The 19,277-nt window shown below is 45.5% G+C and overlaps 2 protein-coding genes across 2 annotated transcripts; one reads left to right on the forward strand and one right to left on the reverse strand.

Annotated features, from left to right (window-relative positions):
- The first annotated feature begins 1,118 nt into the window (after positions 1–1,118).
- LOC112896341 (transcription factor MYB106-like) lies at positions 1,119–3,200 on the forward strand. Its single transcript, XM_025964284.1, has 3 exons — positions 1,119–1,379; positions 1,456–1,585; positions 2,167–3,200. Exons 1-3 carry the CDS (start codon positions 1,121–1,123, stop codon positions 2,972–2,974), a joined length of 1,197 nt encoding a protein of 398 aa, XP_025820069.1. The 5' UTR covers positions 1,119–1,120; the 3' UTR covers positions 2,975–3,200.
- A 1,868-nt stretch (positions 3,201–5,068) lies between these two features.
- On the reverse strand, positions 5,069–6,410 carry LOC112897339. Its single transcript, XM_025965616.1, has one exon. It carries the CDS (start codon positions 6,329–6,331, stop codon positions 5,234–5,236), a length of 1,098 nt encoding a protein of 365 aa, XP_025821401.1. The 5' UTR covers positions 6,332–6,410; the 3' UTR covers positions 5,069–5,233.
- Positions 6,411–19,277: the final 12,867 nt, after the last annotated feature.

Genomic DNA, 19,277 nt, shown 5'->3' on the forward strand with positions numbered 1-19,277 from the left:
GGATATCAGAAAGTCATGACAAACCAAAACACCCCCATTAGTCCCAAGGCATTAACCCATCTCACTGACAGCCCTAAGAACTCAACACCACCAAATACTGGTCTTCTGATATTGGATAGGAACAAGTAATTCTAAGTTCTCTGGTATTTTAATTACTGTATCAATTTCTGAATTTTGTTTGTGCTCGTGTTCAGGACTTTGGAAAAAGCTCCTCCTTTTTTACTGCTCAGTTGAACGCTACCTGCAAACAGTATCAGTAGCAAAGTTCACTGGGAAAGGCTGCAACCATATTCATCCCTTTTCCTTTCCTTTCTTCTGAAAAGTGACACTGCAATGACAGGCCTCCTACATGTCACAGAAGCAATGACTTTGGTACCCTGCTAGGCATCAACAGTTCTGAAGTTGTTCCCTACTCTATAGGTTCAGTTATTTCGTCCTTTAATCTCAGCCTTACCAAGATGACAATCATATATGATATAGGCAAAATGGGATTACTGAAAACGACTTCCACTGTAACTAAAGCTGCACCAGAACTGATTGCATAGCTAAAAATACTTCGATTCCAATTATAGCTGCTCACCAGAACTGCATAGTGACAGAGACTTGCCATGATGAAATCCTCATTCCGAATCATTTTTAGGCACTACAAGATAATCATCGTATTGGCTCACATCAGACTATAAACCAAAGCATAACTACCTCTCCACAAGATCAAATGACAGGTCTTTACCATTATATTTACTGGAAACATCCAAGCCTAAGTCCAAATGACTTTAAGGCTCCTCTCAATCAAACAACGGACCATAACCTTGACCCATCTCACCCGAAGAAATGAATCATTTCTTTGCCTTACCCCTACACCCTGGACTTGGTGTCACATGTGGGGCCAATCAACCATGGAGTTATTGCGATTATTAATTCATGGGCCATAGTGAACTGGACCTCAGTGTTAAACTGACCCTCAAATGAAGGAATTTGTTTGTTACTGTATTTTTACGTTCAAGTAGATCAACAAGGACCAGTACGTCTACCTGTACCTCGTAGCCAAACTGAAGCAAACCAATATAAGGACATTTATGTCATGATAAGACATGGAAAATTCAGTGTCATACCTCCTATCATGCTAATGATTTATAGCAGTAGCAGTGCGTCTTGTCTTCTTCTCATCCTGCTCTATTTATCCTCCAGCCCCTCTGCACTCAGCTGTCAGCTCGACTTCAGAAAGATAACACACCACACTGCTTTAATGGGGCGATCACCATGCTGTGAGAAGATTGGCCTGAAGAAAGGTCCATGGACGCCAGAGGAGGATCAGAAGCTGCTTGCCTACATTGAGGAGCACGGGCATGGGAGCTGGCGAGCACTGCCTGCGAAGGCAGGTGAGTGTGGACAAACCCGAATTCCACCATCTTCCAAATGAACAAAGTTAGTGAGAATTCCACCAACATCCTCCAGGCTTGCAGAGGTGCGGGAAGAGCTGCAGATTGAGGTGGACAAACTACCTGAGGCCAGACATCAAGAGGGGCAAGTTCAGTTTGCAGGAAGAGCAGACCATCATCCAGCTTCATGCTCTTCTTGGTAACAGGTGAGTACCAATGAAATTAGTCAGCTCCAGATTGTTACAGTAGGTGATATCCTCTACAGTGTTCAGAGTATTAGTGACCTTTTTGCTGCAACACCATAAGTATCTTCTCTGACTTCTTTCTGCCAAGAGGAAGTGCACTGTCTGTTCTTGTCAGACTGCTGTCTGCCATTTAGAGACAATTAACGAAGCATATACATCAACCCCGATTGTCGATGTATTTATATTGAATTAGAAAGTGATGATCAATGAATTAAAGGCACAATCTAGATTTTGGCATTTAAAACGAGAAAATTTGGAATTCTGAGTGCTATCATTTTAGCTTAATCAAAATCTTCCTTTCTAGTGCATTTTCTGTGTGCAGCATCTGAGTGCACCAACTTATTCTGCTGCATGTACCAAGTTATGTCATGGCATCTGTACTTTTTATGTCACCTCATCTCTCCTTCCATCAGTTTCTACGTATTCATAAACCTCTTAGTTTATGTACTCTAGTATAGTAAATACTGTAGGCATATGCGATAGATGAAAACAAAATATCAATTTTAAATCACAAGTTTGTTTTGTTTTCTGGAACTGTTCAGATGGTCGGCCATTGCAACACATCTACCAAAGCGCACAGACAATGAGATCAAGAACTACTGGAACACACACCTCAAGAAGAGGCTGGCTAAGATGGGGATCGACCCTGTCACCCACAAATCCATCAGTGGCACTCTCACCAGCACCGCGGACGACAAATCAGCTAAGGCAGCGGCAAGCCTCAGCCACATGGCTCAGTGGGAGAGCGCCCGCCTCGAGGCTGAGGCACGGCTGGCTCGAGAATCGAAGATGCGAACAGCAGCACCGACACCAACCTCACTCCATGCGCAGCAAACGAATGTCCCTGCCTCCACTGCTTCTCCATGCCTTGACGTGTTGCATGCATGGCAGGTTGCAAAGATAGACCTGGATTCACCTACCTCCACACTGACGTTTACAGGGAGCAATAGTGGCATGCTGCCAACCCCCAGGATCAACAGACTAGAGGTATCAGAAAGCAACTCTGCAATGTGGCAGAGGAGTGATGAGCTCGAGGGTGAAGAAAGCGATTGGCAGTTCTTCAGCAAGCACCAGCAAGTGCTGGGACTGGAAGGCAAGGAGAAGGAAGAGGACTTCATTGGCTGTGAGGAGGAGTGGTTCACAGGAATGGCTGGGGTTGGAGCTGGCTTCACAGGCATGCTGCTTGATGGATCCAATGAGCATGACGCATCAGAATGCTGGGGTGAGTCCAGCAATGGCCAAACTGAGCACAGCAACCAAGCATCAGATGAGGAGGACAAGAATTATTGGAATGGCGTCCTCAGGATGGTGAACTCAGAGCTGCCACCCCAGTCACCCCCATTGGTCTAGAATATAGTCACCTCCAGTTTTTTTTTCAAGGGCTTCTGAAGAAAATCTAGTGGATCATGACAAGTCAAAAGCGAAGCAGAAAGAGCGCTACAAATAAATGCTACAACTGCTGCAACAGTATGAATTTTTTTTCTCCATGCATGTGAAAGTGAAATAATTAGCTATTGTGTGGATGCAGTAAATAAATTATATCACTTTATGTCAGTTCATCTTTTGTTGGCCTAGTGCTAGAAATAACTGTATGATAGTCACCAGGACCCCAGCAGGGACACTACATTAATGACCCACGGACTTTACAGTTGTTAGTTCAACGCCCAAGTTGTCCCCCCCCCCCCCCCCCCCTCTGTGGAATCCAAACTAGAATGATTAAGCCAGCACTATTGTTACCATAAAGTTACAATATCACATTAGTTCAAAAGTGGAGTTACAAGCTATTTCAGTAAATAAGTCCAGTTTGGTATGTATGTTCCTTCATTCCAATAAAGAAATCAAAGTGACCTCAATAGCAGATATGAAAGTTATCCTTTTCTTAGAATGCCAACAGGATGTAGATAGTGTCCATTAGACTGTCAAGCAAATTTTAAAAGAATATATCTTTAGTTACTGCAAACCATTGCCAGAAAGATGAACAATTACCAAAAGAATGTCAGGAATCATTCAAGAGAACTGGTATTTTTAACCAGAAAACTAGCGCCCAGAATAACAAGAACAATAAGTCCCTCAGCTAAAGTACAGGGGCAAGAAAAGAGAGATATTTAAACTGTTTCATGGGAGATTGAAAATAAACATTGTGATATATTGCCACTGTTGATTTGTTATGGGGTTATGTAAAACTGGAAACATGTAGACACACCGACTGAACACGAAGGCAAAAGACAAAACACTGACCTCGCAACGAAGGAAGAAAGGACAACCATGACCCCGTTGAAATAACTATGCAACATTGCATTATTGAGACCACAGTACAGGTCCTTCCCTCTGCACCTGGCCTCTCAAAACAGATCAACCTCTTGAGCCAGAGGAAGACTGTACCACTTTGTTCAACAGCTTCGTTGGATCCCTGAAAACAAAACTTTGGTAGTCATCGTAATTCCGCAAAATTGCCCTTTTGTCTCAAGAACCTCTGCATTTAGAATCATTGTCTATATTGCAGATTTCAATCAATACTTTTGATTGTGATAGTCTTTTGTTTCAAATAAGTTACCATCTGTACTTCTATTTTTACGAACTGACCATCTGTAGTTTGAAGCAAGTGAGAAATATTAATGTGAACACAATGAAATTACACGAGACGGGAAATTCAGTACAGTGCAGGTCTTCTATGATCAATCAGACACTCTGCATGTCTATTGCTTTGTGCATGTGAGCAATTTTATGGAGGCATGCAGATTAACTAGCAATGGTATAAAAAGTATTAAGTGGTAATTTTGCATGAATTTGGAAGTACATGTCCTACAGTGTTGAAAACAGCAGGGCAGCACTATACCAACTTATAAGTATGTTAAGAAAATTCAAAGCACAAAAGTAGGTACCTACAATCGAACAGTGCATAGAATGTAATTCACTTTTTTAAAAGCAAATACACCCGGCTTACATCTAAATTCTCTGCTAATCATCCACGGGAAATAGAAGACATAGTCAAATAAACTAAATAGCCAAAAGAGACTCTTAAGAGAAAGGTAAATAAGGTGAAAAGTGACAACAGACACCTAGCTCATGGTGAATACCACTATGCACACAACCAAATTAGATGTTAGTGTTTCTACCAACATAGGAGTATGATTAGTGCACAAGGAGGGAAAAAATTACATTAGAAACTAGAAGTTGGTGCACTAATGTTAGTTGCCACAAAAACCGTACCTTATATACGAAAAACTGTGGGTACAGACTAAGACACTTTCAGTGGAACTAACTTCTACCCATAGTAGTAGTCGCCAGAAATCCGTGAGTGCTTCAACCACACTGCTTGCATATGCTACAAGTTCACATGATGTAAAATTCCTTTTATTTTTCAGGCTTTCAAGGTGCAAAGTCACCATTAATGTGAAAAAACATCAGCTACGAGCTATTGCATTTGGTGCAAAAGAGCCAGCAAAAACTAAGGGTACAACCTGTTCATACAAGTCAATGCTTTTATGGAAACCATTCGTGCACAACCCGAGGTGGGAGTTTCTAATCTAACAAAATTTTGTCTCAAGTGAATTGAACACCCTCCAGAAGGGCCAGAACAGCTCCACATGTACATCCCTCGACCTCACCTTACATGAGAACAGCATCACACTTCTCGAATTTCTGAAGAGCCTGACCCTCTGAATACGCCATCCCGATCGAAGCCTTGCCATCCCTTCCAACACCCATGTAATACAGCCTCCAGTCATAGGCCCCCTCCATTTGCACCAAGTACGGTGAACCAACCCCAGCGCCATCCCACCCTTCGTCCTCCTCAGACGGGCACAGCACTGGCATCTCGCTGGAGCGCCTCCAGCCTTTCAAGCCATCCTCCGACACGGCCATTCCAATGCTCACCCTCCCATCCGCATCAACACCCTCATACACCATGACATACCGCCCAGCGGCACGGTCACGGACAACATGCCCGTGCCGCACCCCGCATTCATCAAACGATCCAGCACGGCCCCCCTCGAGCACCTTCCCCATCTTGGTCCACCGGATGCCGTCCCTGGACCTCGCCAGACCGATCGCGTGCCGCTGCGACATTTCGTCGAACGAGTGGTAGTACATCCGCAGGTCCCCGTCCGCGTGCATCACCACCTTGGGCGCGGCAATGCAGCGCGCCTCCCACCCGCGGGGCTCCTCCCCGTCCTCCCCGACGCCGAGCAGCGCGCCGGTGTGGTGGGCCCCCTCGATGCGCGCCCAGTTGCGGCCGTCCTGGCTGATGGCGAGCCCCGGCAGCGCGGGGACGTCCGCGGCGGGGAACGCGGAGCCGAACCGCCCGTCGGTGGAGCCCGCGTAGTAAAGCCAGTACACCGCGGAGGACGGGAAGCGGCGCGAGGACGCGGCGGGGCCGGAGATGAGGAGGACGTCGGAGGGGCGGACGGCGGCGGTGTCGAACGCCCACCAGTCCTCGGAGGGCAGCAGCGGGTCGGGGGAGACGGGGGCGCTCCAGCGGAGCCCGTCCGGGGAGGTGGCGAGCGCCACGCGCGCGCCGGACTGGTGCCAGAGGAGCCACCCGCCGCCGTCGGAGGCGCGCTTGACGACGGGGGAGCCCGCGCCGCGGAGGAGGAGGCCGCGGGCCGCGGCGGGGGAGGAGGAGTGCTGGGTCGGGGCGTGGCAGCGGAGAGGGGCGGGGACGAGCAGGCGGCCCGGCGGCGAGGGGAGGAGAGCGGCGGGGAGCATGGCGATTGGCGGGCAGGGTGGAGCCGCGGCGAGCGTGTGCCGTGCCGCGGTGCCGGATTAGGATTTTGGGCGGGACGCTCCGCCGCTTGGGAAGTTGGAACCTTGCGCATCGTTTCGGTTGGGTCTAGTCGCCTTCGACCTCTGCTAGCGTACTCCGCAAAATACGCCATCGGAGCATCTCCTTCTAACCGGGTCATGGAAATGGAATCACCTGCGACGTGGCTCGACGGAGGGGGTTCCGTCCTGGGCAGCACCAAGGATCAGGACTTGGTCGTCAGATCATGGACGTCGCAGGCGGGAGTGCTCCGTCACCCAGCGACGGCCGCGCGGTTGTGAAGCCACTGCGGGTGGAAATCGGACGCTGGAGGGCGTCGGGGTCCCCATGCTACACTGGCCATTGTACGCCGGGTAGCTGATGCAGAAGGCGTTCGTGATGGGGAACATGGACGTCGGTGTGGAGATGGAGGGGTACCCAACTCGGCTCGCTGGAAATTTTAACGAGCCAAGCAGCTATTTTTGCTCGTTTGATTAACGAGCGAGCTCGAGACAGCTCACGAGCTGCTCATAGAGGGACCAAGGGAGCTGAGCCGAAACAGACCAATCTACTTGACTATTAAAGTACCGTCTGTAAAGTTCTAAGCTAAAGCTTAAGTTATTACCATCGGATACTATTTTTATTATTGTGTTATTCAAGTCTGATAATTGAAACTAATATAACTACAAAATTGTCGATTGGTTGCGGTTTGTGCATGCTCAATGCATGGTGGATTTTGAGAGTTTGATATTTTATAATTGCCATATCCTTAGTATTTCATATACACTTATGTGGTAATCCTAAATTTACATCTGGCTCGCAAGCCTAATGAGTTAATTCAAGCTATTAACAAGCCGAGCCGAGTCGCAAGCTGCTATTTTTGCTCGTTTTGTTAACGAGTCAAGCTGGCTCCTTAGGCTAACGAGCCAGACCGAGCTAGGTCTGGTCCAGCCCTACAGTGGTAGCGAAGGTGAGGCAAGTGAGGCAAGTGATGGATGCCGAGCAAGGCAAGAAGCAACTGTGATTGTACCGGTGGTGGGGGACGGACGGATGTCATGGTACCGGTCGCAACTGTGATTGTGAGCCAAAGCATAGCAGAAGAGGAGATAAGGGTGGGCCAAGTATGTGGTCCAAGAAAAGTAAGCGCACCACATGCAAATAAGAAAAATACATATTTTTCAAACCACGTATTCACATCAAATCCGATTGTACGATTGCACTTTATACATAATATCTCTAAAATAATATAAGCTTAAATATATTTTAGTGATTTGTTTTCATGGAGCAATTTGACTGTGAAGGTAAAATTATTTGTGAAATGTTCAACCATGAAAAAATATTCTAAAGTAATTTATCAAAATATTACCAAATGTGCTCTAGTTTTGAACATCTCATTTGTAATCGGAATTGAATTTGGATGCACGAGAACTATAGCTCTTTCATCTTAGGTGGTGTTTGGATAGCAGCTTGGATTGGAAAAAGGAAATGACTTGGGTTATGTCCAGGCAGGAAAGGGACGGGGTTACAAGAGTTTTATCCCTATCCTATGTTTGGTTTTTTGGTTTGGGTTTTGTCGGTGTTTTACCGGCTGCCCACCGAGGGATATACCTAAGGTAATAAGTTTTGGGTGAGGAGACGCCGAGATCAGGAACTCGAAGGTGCAAGGAACATAAAGCTTTAGACAGGTTCGTGCCGCAAGATGCGTAATACCCTACGTCCTGTATGATTTGTATTGCCTTTGTGTAGAATGACCTAGAGATCGTCCCCTTTGAGAGGGGTCCCTGACCTCCCTTATATATCCGAGAGGCCAGGGTTACAAAGATACCAACCAATACCAGCTAAGGAATCGTACCAGAACATATCCCAAGTAGATTCCTCCCGTATCGGTTAGCCTTATCTCCTATTTAAACGGAATAAATAAGAGATAAACAAGATGAATAAGAGATAAGACCGACTTAATCTCTTAGACCTCTTTAAACTACGTTATGTGCCCAGTCCGGTGGCCCCGGGTCTGACAAGCCCCCGAGCTCTTCGTAGCTGAGTACTGCAGACTTATCGAGTACTTTCGAAGCAGTCTTCGACTTCTTTTGAAGCTTCGTCTCGAAGTCCTTCTTCGAGTACTTGCTTAGCCGCATCGAAGCTATGAGGTGCTCGTACCCCGAATTTTTGTTGTGGTGTGCAATTTAAAAAACGCACTCCATATGGAGTAGCCTCCGAGCCTTAGGTTGAATCGGAGAATCAGGCTGAGGGTCCCATTAGTCTGTAATCCTCCTTATCCTTCAAAGAAATTTAAAAAATAAGTAGTCGATGCCACGTATCCCGCAGCCCCCGAGTCTTGAATCCAAATCCCACAAAATTGGAGATAAGGGTCCAAAAACCGTGGCATTGGTGTTACTCTGGAATTCTAAGAAAAACTCTTCGCCTCTGCATAGTGAAATTAAGCCTCCCGCTGGTTTATTTAACCGCGCGGTGGCTTAGAGTTTCTTCTACACTCTCAGTCTTCATATGAGTCGTCTTCGAGTAGTTTTGCGGCGTCCAGCCCCCGAGCTTACAAGCCAGGAGAGTCGAATGAGTCATGTCGAGTAGTGCGCATCGCCCAGCCCCCGAGCCTGGGAACTAGCGAAACTGCGATGGCACGCCGCGCTGCTTGGAGGGTTGTTGCTGAAGCTTGACCTGAAAAAAGACAATGCACACATTATGTAGCATAATGCGAGGATACCGAGTAGTACTCAGTAATAATATAAATACACCAAAATTTATTCGGTGTAAAAATTTCACGTCTTGCTCTTGCTAGGCCATGTAATTTCCCCGGGCAGTTAGCCTGTTATGTTTAAGCACCTGATCCCTGATGGCCGTAGACCATAGCGTAGGGAGCTTAGCCGCATGCACGCGTAGGAGCATAGGCTTACAGATGAGTCGAGGTTTCACGGATTAAGGCGTGTGCTACCCGAGTACTTTAGCAACCGTTAAGAGAAGACAAAGAAGTCGCCATGCGACAAAGAGGATGCGCAGTGCGCAAAGATAGTCGGCGAAGTGTAGCTCTGGAGGGTTTCATGCCCATCGAGAGTCGTACACGGACAAGTAATCGATCATGGTGTAGCCCCCGAGGGTTTCATGCCCGTCGAGAGGCGTACCTAAAAAGGTAACCGATCTTGTGAAGAACAAGTCGGAAAAGGTATAAATCACTTAGCTTGATTCGTGGACGAATGTCGACGAAGCCGTGGAGCTCGTTGATGAAGCTGCGACGATTTGTTGATGAAGCTCGACTAGTCGGAACCGATTCCGACTAGTTTTCAAGTCGAGACGAGTAGTTGATGTAGTCGTCGGCGAGCTGCCGATCGTCCTCGCGAAGTCGAAGTAGTCGAACACGTTGCTGCCGCGCGCGGATATTGCGGCACAAGCCGAAGTTGAGCCGGGTCGTCGAGGTCGACAGCCGCGGTGCATCGACGTTGCAGTGCAAGGTGAAGTCGAGCCGAGTAATCGAGATCGATGTAGCCGTTCGCTGAAGGATCCGATCTCGAACTCGATGAATCGATCCGTCGATGCACATGCGTGAAGGTAGCAATCTACCACCTGGTGAACTAGAAAGATGCCATCGAGTTCGCCGGTGGATCTTCGGCGCGCTCCCCTACCTGGCACGCCAGCTGTCGGTGTTTAACCGGCTGCCCACCGAGGGATATGCCCAAGGTGGTAAGTTTTGGGTGAGGGGACGCCGAGATCAGGAACTCGAAGGTGCAAGGAACACAAAGCTTAGAGAGGTTCGAGCCGCAAAGCTTAGAGAGGTTTTGAGTTTTGTGGGACTCACAAAATCTATACTATAAAAGTTGAAACAATTGAAACCCTTCTCACCAAGATTAGGCCATCGGTACTCCTCACGGATGTCCCACTTGACATGCCAGAAGGTTTGACAAAAGAGGTGTAGACCCACGTTTTTGATAGAAGGAAAATGTTTCTATCAAAATCCTAATACTTTTTACACCAAGCACTTTCATCTAACCACCCCTGGTACCCGCTTATTAGTTTGCATTGTTTGTATACAATGTGCTTCCATGATTTTTGGTACCGCATATTACTTTACATTGTTTGTAGACAAACAATTTGCTTCCGTGATTTTTGGTCAACATTACTTTCCTTCTGCCATGCGATGATTAACTTTCCAAGATATTGGTCAACATTACTTTCCTTGTGGCATGCGTTGGTTAATATGCATATGCATTGATTAACCTTCCAATATTTTGTCCATGTTCTTTCCTTCTGTGCGATTTGCCCTGGCCTCCTCACCGTCATTTTTGCGCCGCCGGCTTCCTTCGTGACGCCATCGGCCGCCCTGCTCCCTTGTGAAGCCTGGTTGGGAACGGTGCTAGGTCTGCCCGGCTCCCTTCCCTCTCGACGACGTTGTTCCAGTTTGGCGCGGCCGGCCGGACGCGATCGGCCAGGTTGCCCATCCCCTCGGCAGTTCTGTTTGAGTCCTCCCCCTCGGCGGTCAGGGCAGACACGTCGCCGGACGTGGCGAGTGCAGCAACGGTAGGACTGAAGGCGTCGACGTACTCAAGGTGATGTTCTTTCTGCCTTCCCTCTTTTTGATGCTCAAATCATGTTCCAGTCTCAACGGCGGCCTCGAATCCGTTCCCCTGCGTCGGCTGATTCATTGGTTCACCGTGCATCAATCCCATCCCCATCAATTCCCTTGTCATTAGATTTATTGGTTCACAGCGCATCAATTCATAGGTTTCACCTCTGGATTAGCAACCAATCCCCTTTAAATTAGATTATTCCTCCACTGCACATCTATTTTTAGTTCTTTCCCTTTGGTTAATATCCCCGAGAGGAATTGGTAGTTGCTGTATACATCCATATCATATAAATTTAGCCATGGCACTAGGTTATATGGCTTTGTTTGATTCCATCGATTGTGTGTACTCGCTTCATCGTCACTTAAATTTCTCGGTAAAACTGTATGATAGAGAATTATTATTAAATTAGTATTATATGTATTGATACGATGTACGATGTTACATTTTAGGGTCCCGTGCAATAGATGGTTGTCCTTCACTTGGAGACATTACAAACACTTGCAACCGTCATAAGCGAGCAAACCGTGAAGGATCAAATAATCAGAAGAACAATCATGGTACTATTTTGACTACAATTATTTTTATAAACTGGTTTGATTGGTTTTGTTGTATACATAACCATCATCCGTGGTTATAGATGGTACTGATGAACGAGATCTTGATCGGAGGGAACTAAAACAATAGAAGGCAAAGGACAAGTATGCAAGTTTACCAGCTAAAAAAGAAGCAGAGCTTAATGATAAGAGGAGGGAAGCCTACCATCGGAAAATGCTAAGAAAGCAGTTTCTAACACCAGTATTGTACCTCTAGGTATATTATCCCTTCATTAAAAACATAAATATATCAGGTTACGAAGCTGCTTAATCAAATGCCTTTAATGCAGGTATGATGTCCTTGCTCATCCAAACAAATACAGAAATGACATCATGGGACAGCATGAGATTGTGAGTAACGGAGCAAAACATACGATTTTGGTGATAGTTGGCTGCGTCGCAACAATTCTTTTGAAAGGACAGAAATGGAGAATATCAATACTCCATTCCCATTATCTGGTACATTTTGAACGTAAACGGTATTTGTAGTGTGTGTTGTTTATTTACTAATATTTTTACTGTCTTTCTTTCAGGATTGTCTCACATAGAGTGTGAGATGGAAAAAGCATGGGAAAGGTTGAGCAAATGGTACCATATGATGTCGGAAGAGCAAAAGGCTAAGAGGAATGCCAAAAAATGAGCAAGTAGAAGTAGACAAAAATATGGTACTGGTGCAAGCATTGCTTCCAGCGAAGGTTTTCACTTTTTCTTTGTACCATCATTATTACCATGAAAATATGTTATATGTCTTAGATGCTTTATATTTGCATATTTGTTTGTGTGCGTAGATACAACGGATGTTATGTGTGTCATGCCATTTGGCACCACTGCATCTGGAATTGATGATGAGATTACTCGGGAAGAGTTAAAAAAAGAAAGGGGGAAAAGAAGATATATTGAAATGGCGGATACGGCGAGACATGAAGATATTGAAAGCTATTGAATGTCGCATGCAGAAAAACATAGCCAACGTCTATGTGCAATAAAACTTTCATATTTTTTATGTATAGAATAGAATATCACACTTGGCGTACGATTTTCAGGTAGAGAGTTAAATACATCTGATACTGAAATCTTGCAGTCTGCATTAACGCAACAACAGTCTGGTCCACTAACTAGGTCGTGCACTATAAATGTGGATCGTGAAGATAAGTTTGACTTTGGTTTATGGGAACCAAGTGATCATATGCATGGAGTTGAAGGTATATTTATTATTTTTATATGGCCTATGTATTCTTATTTGATAATTAATTAATAGATTTGTTTTTTTATTTAATAGAGAATGTTTTAGACCAAACGAACCCGGAGGATTATGACCCGGAGAATATACAAGATGATGAAGCACGTGTCTTCCATGTTAGAGGTTAGTTTTGAATTTTTTTGTTTGAGTAATGACATGACTACCACTAATACCTTCTCTATGATTTATAATTTTTTAATTGTATATATACACGCAGATTTCCATTACGAGTATGTTGTGGATCCCGATATTACCTAAAAATATTCAGATCAATATGATGCAGTGTACAAGGATCTTCCAAAGAAACACCATACCATGAAGAAAGCTAAAAATTATGAATTTTGCAATGCAAAGAAGTTCCCATGTGAAGAGCCCGCCTTCTGTTGCAGAAAAGAAAAGATTAACATATATATTCCAGAGTTACCGGCTGGATTATGCCGATTGTTCGCAAGTCAGACTGACAGGGATGCAAAGTATTTTCGAAAGCACATTCGGTACTTTAACTCACACTTCTCCTTCACAAGCTTTGGAGTTTCTATTGATCATCATCTTGCGTTTGCATGAGGTACTGGTGTGTATTGTTTTAAAGCACATGGTTAGATATATCATAGGTTGGATCAGCTTGTGCGTGTTGGGATAGGGCCTCGCCATATGCTGCTATACTTTTATGACACCGATGAGATAATTGCACATAGGGTAAAAAGGTCTCCTAAACTTGATACTACACTGATCCGGTTGATTTTGGGAATTGTACAGGACAATCCATATGTGCTTTTATTCAGGAATCTCGGATCTGTTTCTAATATTGCAGGGTACAACATTAAACTTAATATCAGCATATTTGTTGATCAGAGAAGATATAACGCACCTGGCATGGATCAGATAGCTGCTATATGGGTGGACGGTATTGACCCTCGGAGGTTTTCTCATAGCATAATAATTTAAGACAGTGAGGATAGACCTCACTGTGTAGGACTTACCATGGTTGTTACGACCTATTAGTCTACCCTTTGTTTTTCCTCGGTGGTGAGACTGGATGGGAGGATAAAAAGATTGAGTATCAGTTTCCACCTCCTTCTAAGCCAAAAAGAAAGTATACGAAGCGTAAGAAGAAGGTTTGTAACGAGTTGTATATTATTTTACAATAATTATATGCTGATGTTTGGACACTATACTGATTCGTATAATATCGCATTTACAGGTGATCTTGATGATGATGATGATGAATTAGATGCAGTTCAGGTGCATCCTCTTAAGAAGGCAAAAGTGCGGCATCCGATTTATTATGATTTTAATGGGGAAGACCATGAAATGGATGAGCAAAGTGAGAACGAGGATGATCCTGATGATGAGCTTGACGATATCCATTTATTTTAATTATATATTCTATATATTATTATATGGTAGTATTAAATAGTATTATACGGTTTAAAGATACAACTTTATCTCTTAATTACAGCTGATCCCAGCGTTACGTTAGCACTAGAGAGTACTACTGCTTCAAGCTACAGATTCGGGAAGGTCAATTCAATATCTTCTTTCATGCCAGTCGGCTCTTTCAACAATTTGCAGTTGATATGTATGTCAAGGTTGAGTCAATGCGTCTAGATTGGTACGCAAAGCCTGCACATAAGGCTATAATTCGTGCAGATCTATATCAAGTGAGCTTGATTTAACTAAGAATCATTAAGTTTGTGTTTCATTGTAATCCCAGCAATTAGCATCTAAGAATGTTCAATTTTGCTGTGTTCAGGGTCTTCTGGACACGCTCACCGTGGGAGAGGTTGATGCTTCCAAGGCTGGCCTTAGGGTTGTTTTGAGTAAGGATTTTCCCGGCAGTGATCGTGATGTGTAGGCTAGGTTCATGGATGCCATGACACCGGTTACACGGTATGGGAAGCTAGATTTCTTGGTAACAGTAATATGCAATCCATTCTGGGATGAGATAGTTGTAGAACTGCTGCTAAAACAGACTTCCCAAGATCGTCCTGATGTTGTTGGAAGGGTGTATCATGCAAAGTTACTAGATCTGCATGATTTTTTGATTAAAAAGGGTTATCTTGGCAAGGTTGCTGCACAGGCGCATGTGACAGAGTTTCAGAAATAGGCTTGCCACACGAGCACTTTTTGCTGGTTATGGAATCTGGGAGTAAGTTAAAGACTCCTGACGATTATGATAAATATATTTCAGCAGAACTTCGAGACAAAAGAAGTATCCTAAGTTGCATAAGCTTGTTATGATAAATAACCTTTTCACTCCCCCTTTGTCATCAAGCGCCAAAAAGGGAATGAAAAATAGCGATAAAGTCTTCTGCTCATCATCATCATCTTGGACGTCATCATCGGAGGTATCCTCGTCCTCATCGGAGTCGGGGTGCTCACGGTAGTCACGTGGCTCTTCTTCTTCGGTCTCCTTATCTTCATCAAAGATTTCTTGACCACCTGGAGGAGAGCGACGTGAGCAAGTAGGAGGACAAGTACGACGACGTGGGCGAGAAAGTAGAGCATGAATAGCAGTTATAGCAGCCTCATCCGCGGCATCCCACTCGGGAAAAGGATCATCAAGCTGAGGTAGATCATGATATGTATCCGCAGGGAGTTCCAAATGACTTCTGATCTCAATGATTTCACGACAGTTTTCATTGACCTCCTGAGTCACAGTCTTGCACATGCAGAAAATGCTTTTGAGCACCCTTTTGATGAAGGAATCATGATGTCCATGGCGAGAGGAGGAGGCTCCCGAGAAAGATGGAGTTGGATGAAATCTAGGATTTCTTGTAGCACCGGCATGGAAAGGAGGCGCACGTGGTGCATCACCAGACCGAGGACGAATGTGAAGGGGCTCATGCTTACGATCCTTGGGAAAAGTGATCTTTGTAACCCTTTCAATCATATACATGATGTATGGAGCAGGCGGCAAAAACTTCTTTGGATCATTCATTGTCCGTCTCAGCTCATTCCAAATAAAATTCATGATGCAAAAGGGTCTTCCACCGGGCATGGTATGAGAAAGGAGATTGCAAGCAAAGTAGCGGAGTACCGTGGTATCTCCATCCTTAGCATCAGTAGTGGCACGGAAAAAGGAATTCATGGTGTAGTAGTAAGGTTGGAGAGTGATTGCATTACCGGCTTCAGCTAAGACAGGATTGTAGAATAGAGCGGGCAACTGACTAGGCTTCAACTGATTCTCAACATGAATGAGGTCACGCTTCTCATCATTAGAGCCAAGTCCAAGAAACCATAAGAAAGTCATGTAGTCCACTCCATACTTCACTCCCTATGTTATCGAAAAGAAAGCAACTTTCCTTGCATCACAGTAGAGAGAGGAGTGAAATTGAGCAAGGATCCCCTCATTCCAATCTTAACGAAAGCCCATGATATTATAGAGACCAAATTCCTTGCACTTTGCAATTGCTTGATTGAAGAAGGGATCATTCGGTCTCTCAAAATATGCCCAATCCACATACTTGCAAGGAACAATGGGGGTCTTTCCCTTGCGCAAGACGACCGGGGAATAGAAGTCTTGATGGAGTTGACACAAAAACGCCTCTCCAATCCTTCATATTTTTCATAATTGTACACCTTCTCCTTGCGAGCATTTGAGAGAGCCATAGCTTGCTTGCAGTAGTTTCTTCTCAGTTGAGTAGCAAATCCTTGTATAATTTGAGGACGAGCAAGCTTGAGGCAAGTGTGATACTGTCTTGAAATCCTGAGGTGTGTCTGTGCTTCAGCTTTATATAATCGTGATGTGTAATAATATGTATTTACGTACTCACATAGTCATGTGTTTTCGTGCTCCTTCTAATCGCATATATTGTTCCTACAGGTCACGGGCTTGAAGATTGTGAGTGTTAATAGCTTATCAGAATGTTTTTAGATACTAGAATTCGCGATGATTGAATAAATATACGGTGTATACTTTGTGTGCCTTGATTTTGATACGCGACATGTCAATTATTGGATTAGTCCTATATATTATTTTCTAAAATTTTATTATGTATGAATAAGATTATATATATAATGTGCGTTTGTAATTTCTTTTACTCAGCTGTATCCTTTTACTCAGCTGTATCCTGTGAGGTTCCCAACAAATACTGAAAAAAAATTTAAACACATGCCTGTGTCATCTCCACTAGTAATGAAAAGACACACTTCTTCTCCGTGCTTCTCCTGTCCTCTCTGCTCATCGAAGCCACTCTAGCTAGCTAGAAGCATCGTCAGCACGCAGGTACGTGGCGAGCAAAGCTGCATCTCCCGGTGGGTGCGTAGCCTGCGACTCCGGATGCCCGCGCAGCGAGGCAGCCTGCGGCTTCGGTGACCCGTGAGCGAGGCAGCCTGCGGCTCCGTCAGCCCGTACCGGTCTCCCGCACGCAGCGGGAGGCGAGTGAGCTGCGCATCCTGGTGTCCGAGCGAGGAGGATGCCTGCAGATCCAGCTGCGGCTCTGGCGGGCCGAACGGCGGCGCTGAGGGCCTGAGTGCGGGGAGCAGCAGCTCGATCTGGAGCTAGTCGTGGCCGTCCAAATCGACGAAGTTGCAGCGCCAACGTCTTGAAGCAGAGGACATCCTCAAGCACATCTCAAGGAGCCTTACTCGCCGGCGCGGCGTTGTGCCCGGTGCACGGCGCGGCTCATTTCCCAGCACATCCCACCCTTGCCGTTGGGTTACGAACACCGGGAAAAGAGGCTCTCATTTCCCATTCTTTTTCCCCGTCCATTACACATTTTCCTAATCCAAACATGGGATAAGATATCTCCGTACCCTTATTTCCCTATCCCACCTCTCGTTTCCCGGTATCCAAACGCCACCTTAAAATTTATGTTGCATGAAAATTAACATTTATATTGTACTTTCAGCAAGATCAGCAAGATCAGGATAACCGGGAATATTAAGAGTAGCATGCACGAGTGGGAGGCGACGCGTTGCAGAAGAGCCGTCCGAATCGATGTAGGTAGGTCCGCCCTCCTATTCTTCTTCCTCGTGCGCGGCGGACGGAGCTCGGAGAGGGGTGTTAGGGTTCCGGTGGCCAACAGCCGTAGAAGAGGAGGTGGAGCCGGTAGAGAGGCTCGGCGATAGCGGTGGGTTGAGTGAGCGGTGCGGTGCGAGGGTACGATGACGGGAGTGAGACACCACCAGCCGCCAGCGATTCGGAAGATAGCCAGTGGGCCGGAACCGGGGTTGGGGTATAAGAAACCAATAGATCAGCCTGAGCGTGATCGGCAGCGGTGGATCCGGCGGCAGGGGCGAGCTGCTCGTGGGTCGTGGGCCGCAAGCGAGGGTTTAACGCGCGCTCGCAGCACATGCATTGCAACCTCGAGTAAGCTCCTAGGAGAACCACAGAAACAAGGTTGAAAAGGGGCAGGTGTGCCATCAATACGTTGATAGGCTGTTGAAAACATAATGAAAAGTGTGACTGTACGAGAGTAGCACACTGCAATATTATGAATCGTAGTCGCACGTACCACTCGTAGGGCAGGTGGCGCACAAGGGAGAAGCGGAGGCGGCGCTAATGCTCGAGGCCTCGAGGGATTCATCGCCGTGGGCACATCTATAGGTAACACGCGCCACTATTCAGGATCGCGCGCGCTGGTGGGAGGTGTCCTATCGCAGAAGTATTCCCGAGGATTTTAGTATTTTATTGGGTCCAAAATTATTCTACTGTCCAGGGTACATCCACTGTACAACATCACAGACTACCAGACCACCAGCGTGCTGCAGATCTGATATGTGCATCGGACTACGTGCAAACAACAATTTAAAGTTAAACCATCCGTATCTTCGAAATTGGTACCTAAATCAAATTCCGATTTTACCATTAGATTTCATATAACGAGAGCTTTCGAACAAGACCGCACTTTATAATATTTAAATGAAACTTTTTAGAACATTTCTTAGATATAGAGCAATTTTTATTATACAACACGTTCACAATAAAATTGTTCTAACATAACAAAAAATATTTTAGATATAAAATCATCCGACCATATTTAGACCCTATTTGGATTGGAGAAATTTCAAAGGAAAAACATAGGATTCTAAAACGGAGGAAAGGGAGTAGTTGCGAGCGTTTGGAATGGAGGAACCATTCGTTCCTTTCCTGTTGAGTCTTGTAGCAGGCTAGCCATTTCACAGGAAATAAAACATCCACTCGAATCCCTTGTTTTCTTCTCCTTCGCGTACGCCCGAGGCATCACGCGCACGAAGAATAGAAGAAAAATCATAACTTTGAGCGGCTGAAGAAGAACATGTTCTGCCATTGTTGATTTTCCAAGCTTCTCCCAAGCGCATGGACCACCAACCCGCGCTCTCTTGCTCTCGCTGCACCTCAGCGCTGCGGTGCACTCATGCTCTTTCTGCTCTTGCTCCGCTCAAGGTGCGAGAACCGCCCAATTTAACACTATTTTAGACGAATCGCCGGTCGTTATCATTAAGAGGAGAGCTAACACGCGCTCGCGCTTCGGCGTGCCACGTGTTAACCCACATCTAAATCCCGACGACCAACACGACA

This window comes from Panicum hallii, chromosome 6 (genome assembly GCF_002211085.1).
Source record: "Panicum hallii strain FIL2 chromosome 6, PHallii_v3.1, whole genome shotgun sequence".
Classification (NCBI taxonomy): Eukaryota; Viridiplantae; Streptophyta; class Magnoliopsida; order Poales; family Poaceae; genus Panicum; species Panicum hallii.

Excerpts from the sequence above, each read along its gene's own strand:
- LOC112896341 (XM_025964284.1), top strand. The coding sequence starts at position 1,121 with ATGCTAATGATTTATAGCAGTAGCAGTGCGTCTTGTCTTCTTCTCATC. Across the intron at positions 1,380-1,455 it reads AGCACTGCCTGCGAAGGCAG|GCTTGCAGAGGTGCGGGAAG; the intron begins GTGAGTGTGGAC and ends AACATCCTCCAG. Across the intron at positions 1,586-2,166 it reads CATGCTCTTCTTGGTAACAG|ATGGTCGGCCATTGCAACAC; the intron begins GTGAGTACCAAT and ends GGAACTGTTCAG.
- LOC112897339 (XM_025965616.1), bottom strand. The coding sequence starts at position 6,331 with ATGCTCCCCGCCGCTCTCCTCCCCTCGCCGCCGGGCCGCCTGCTCGTC.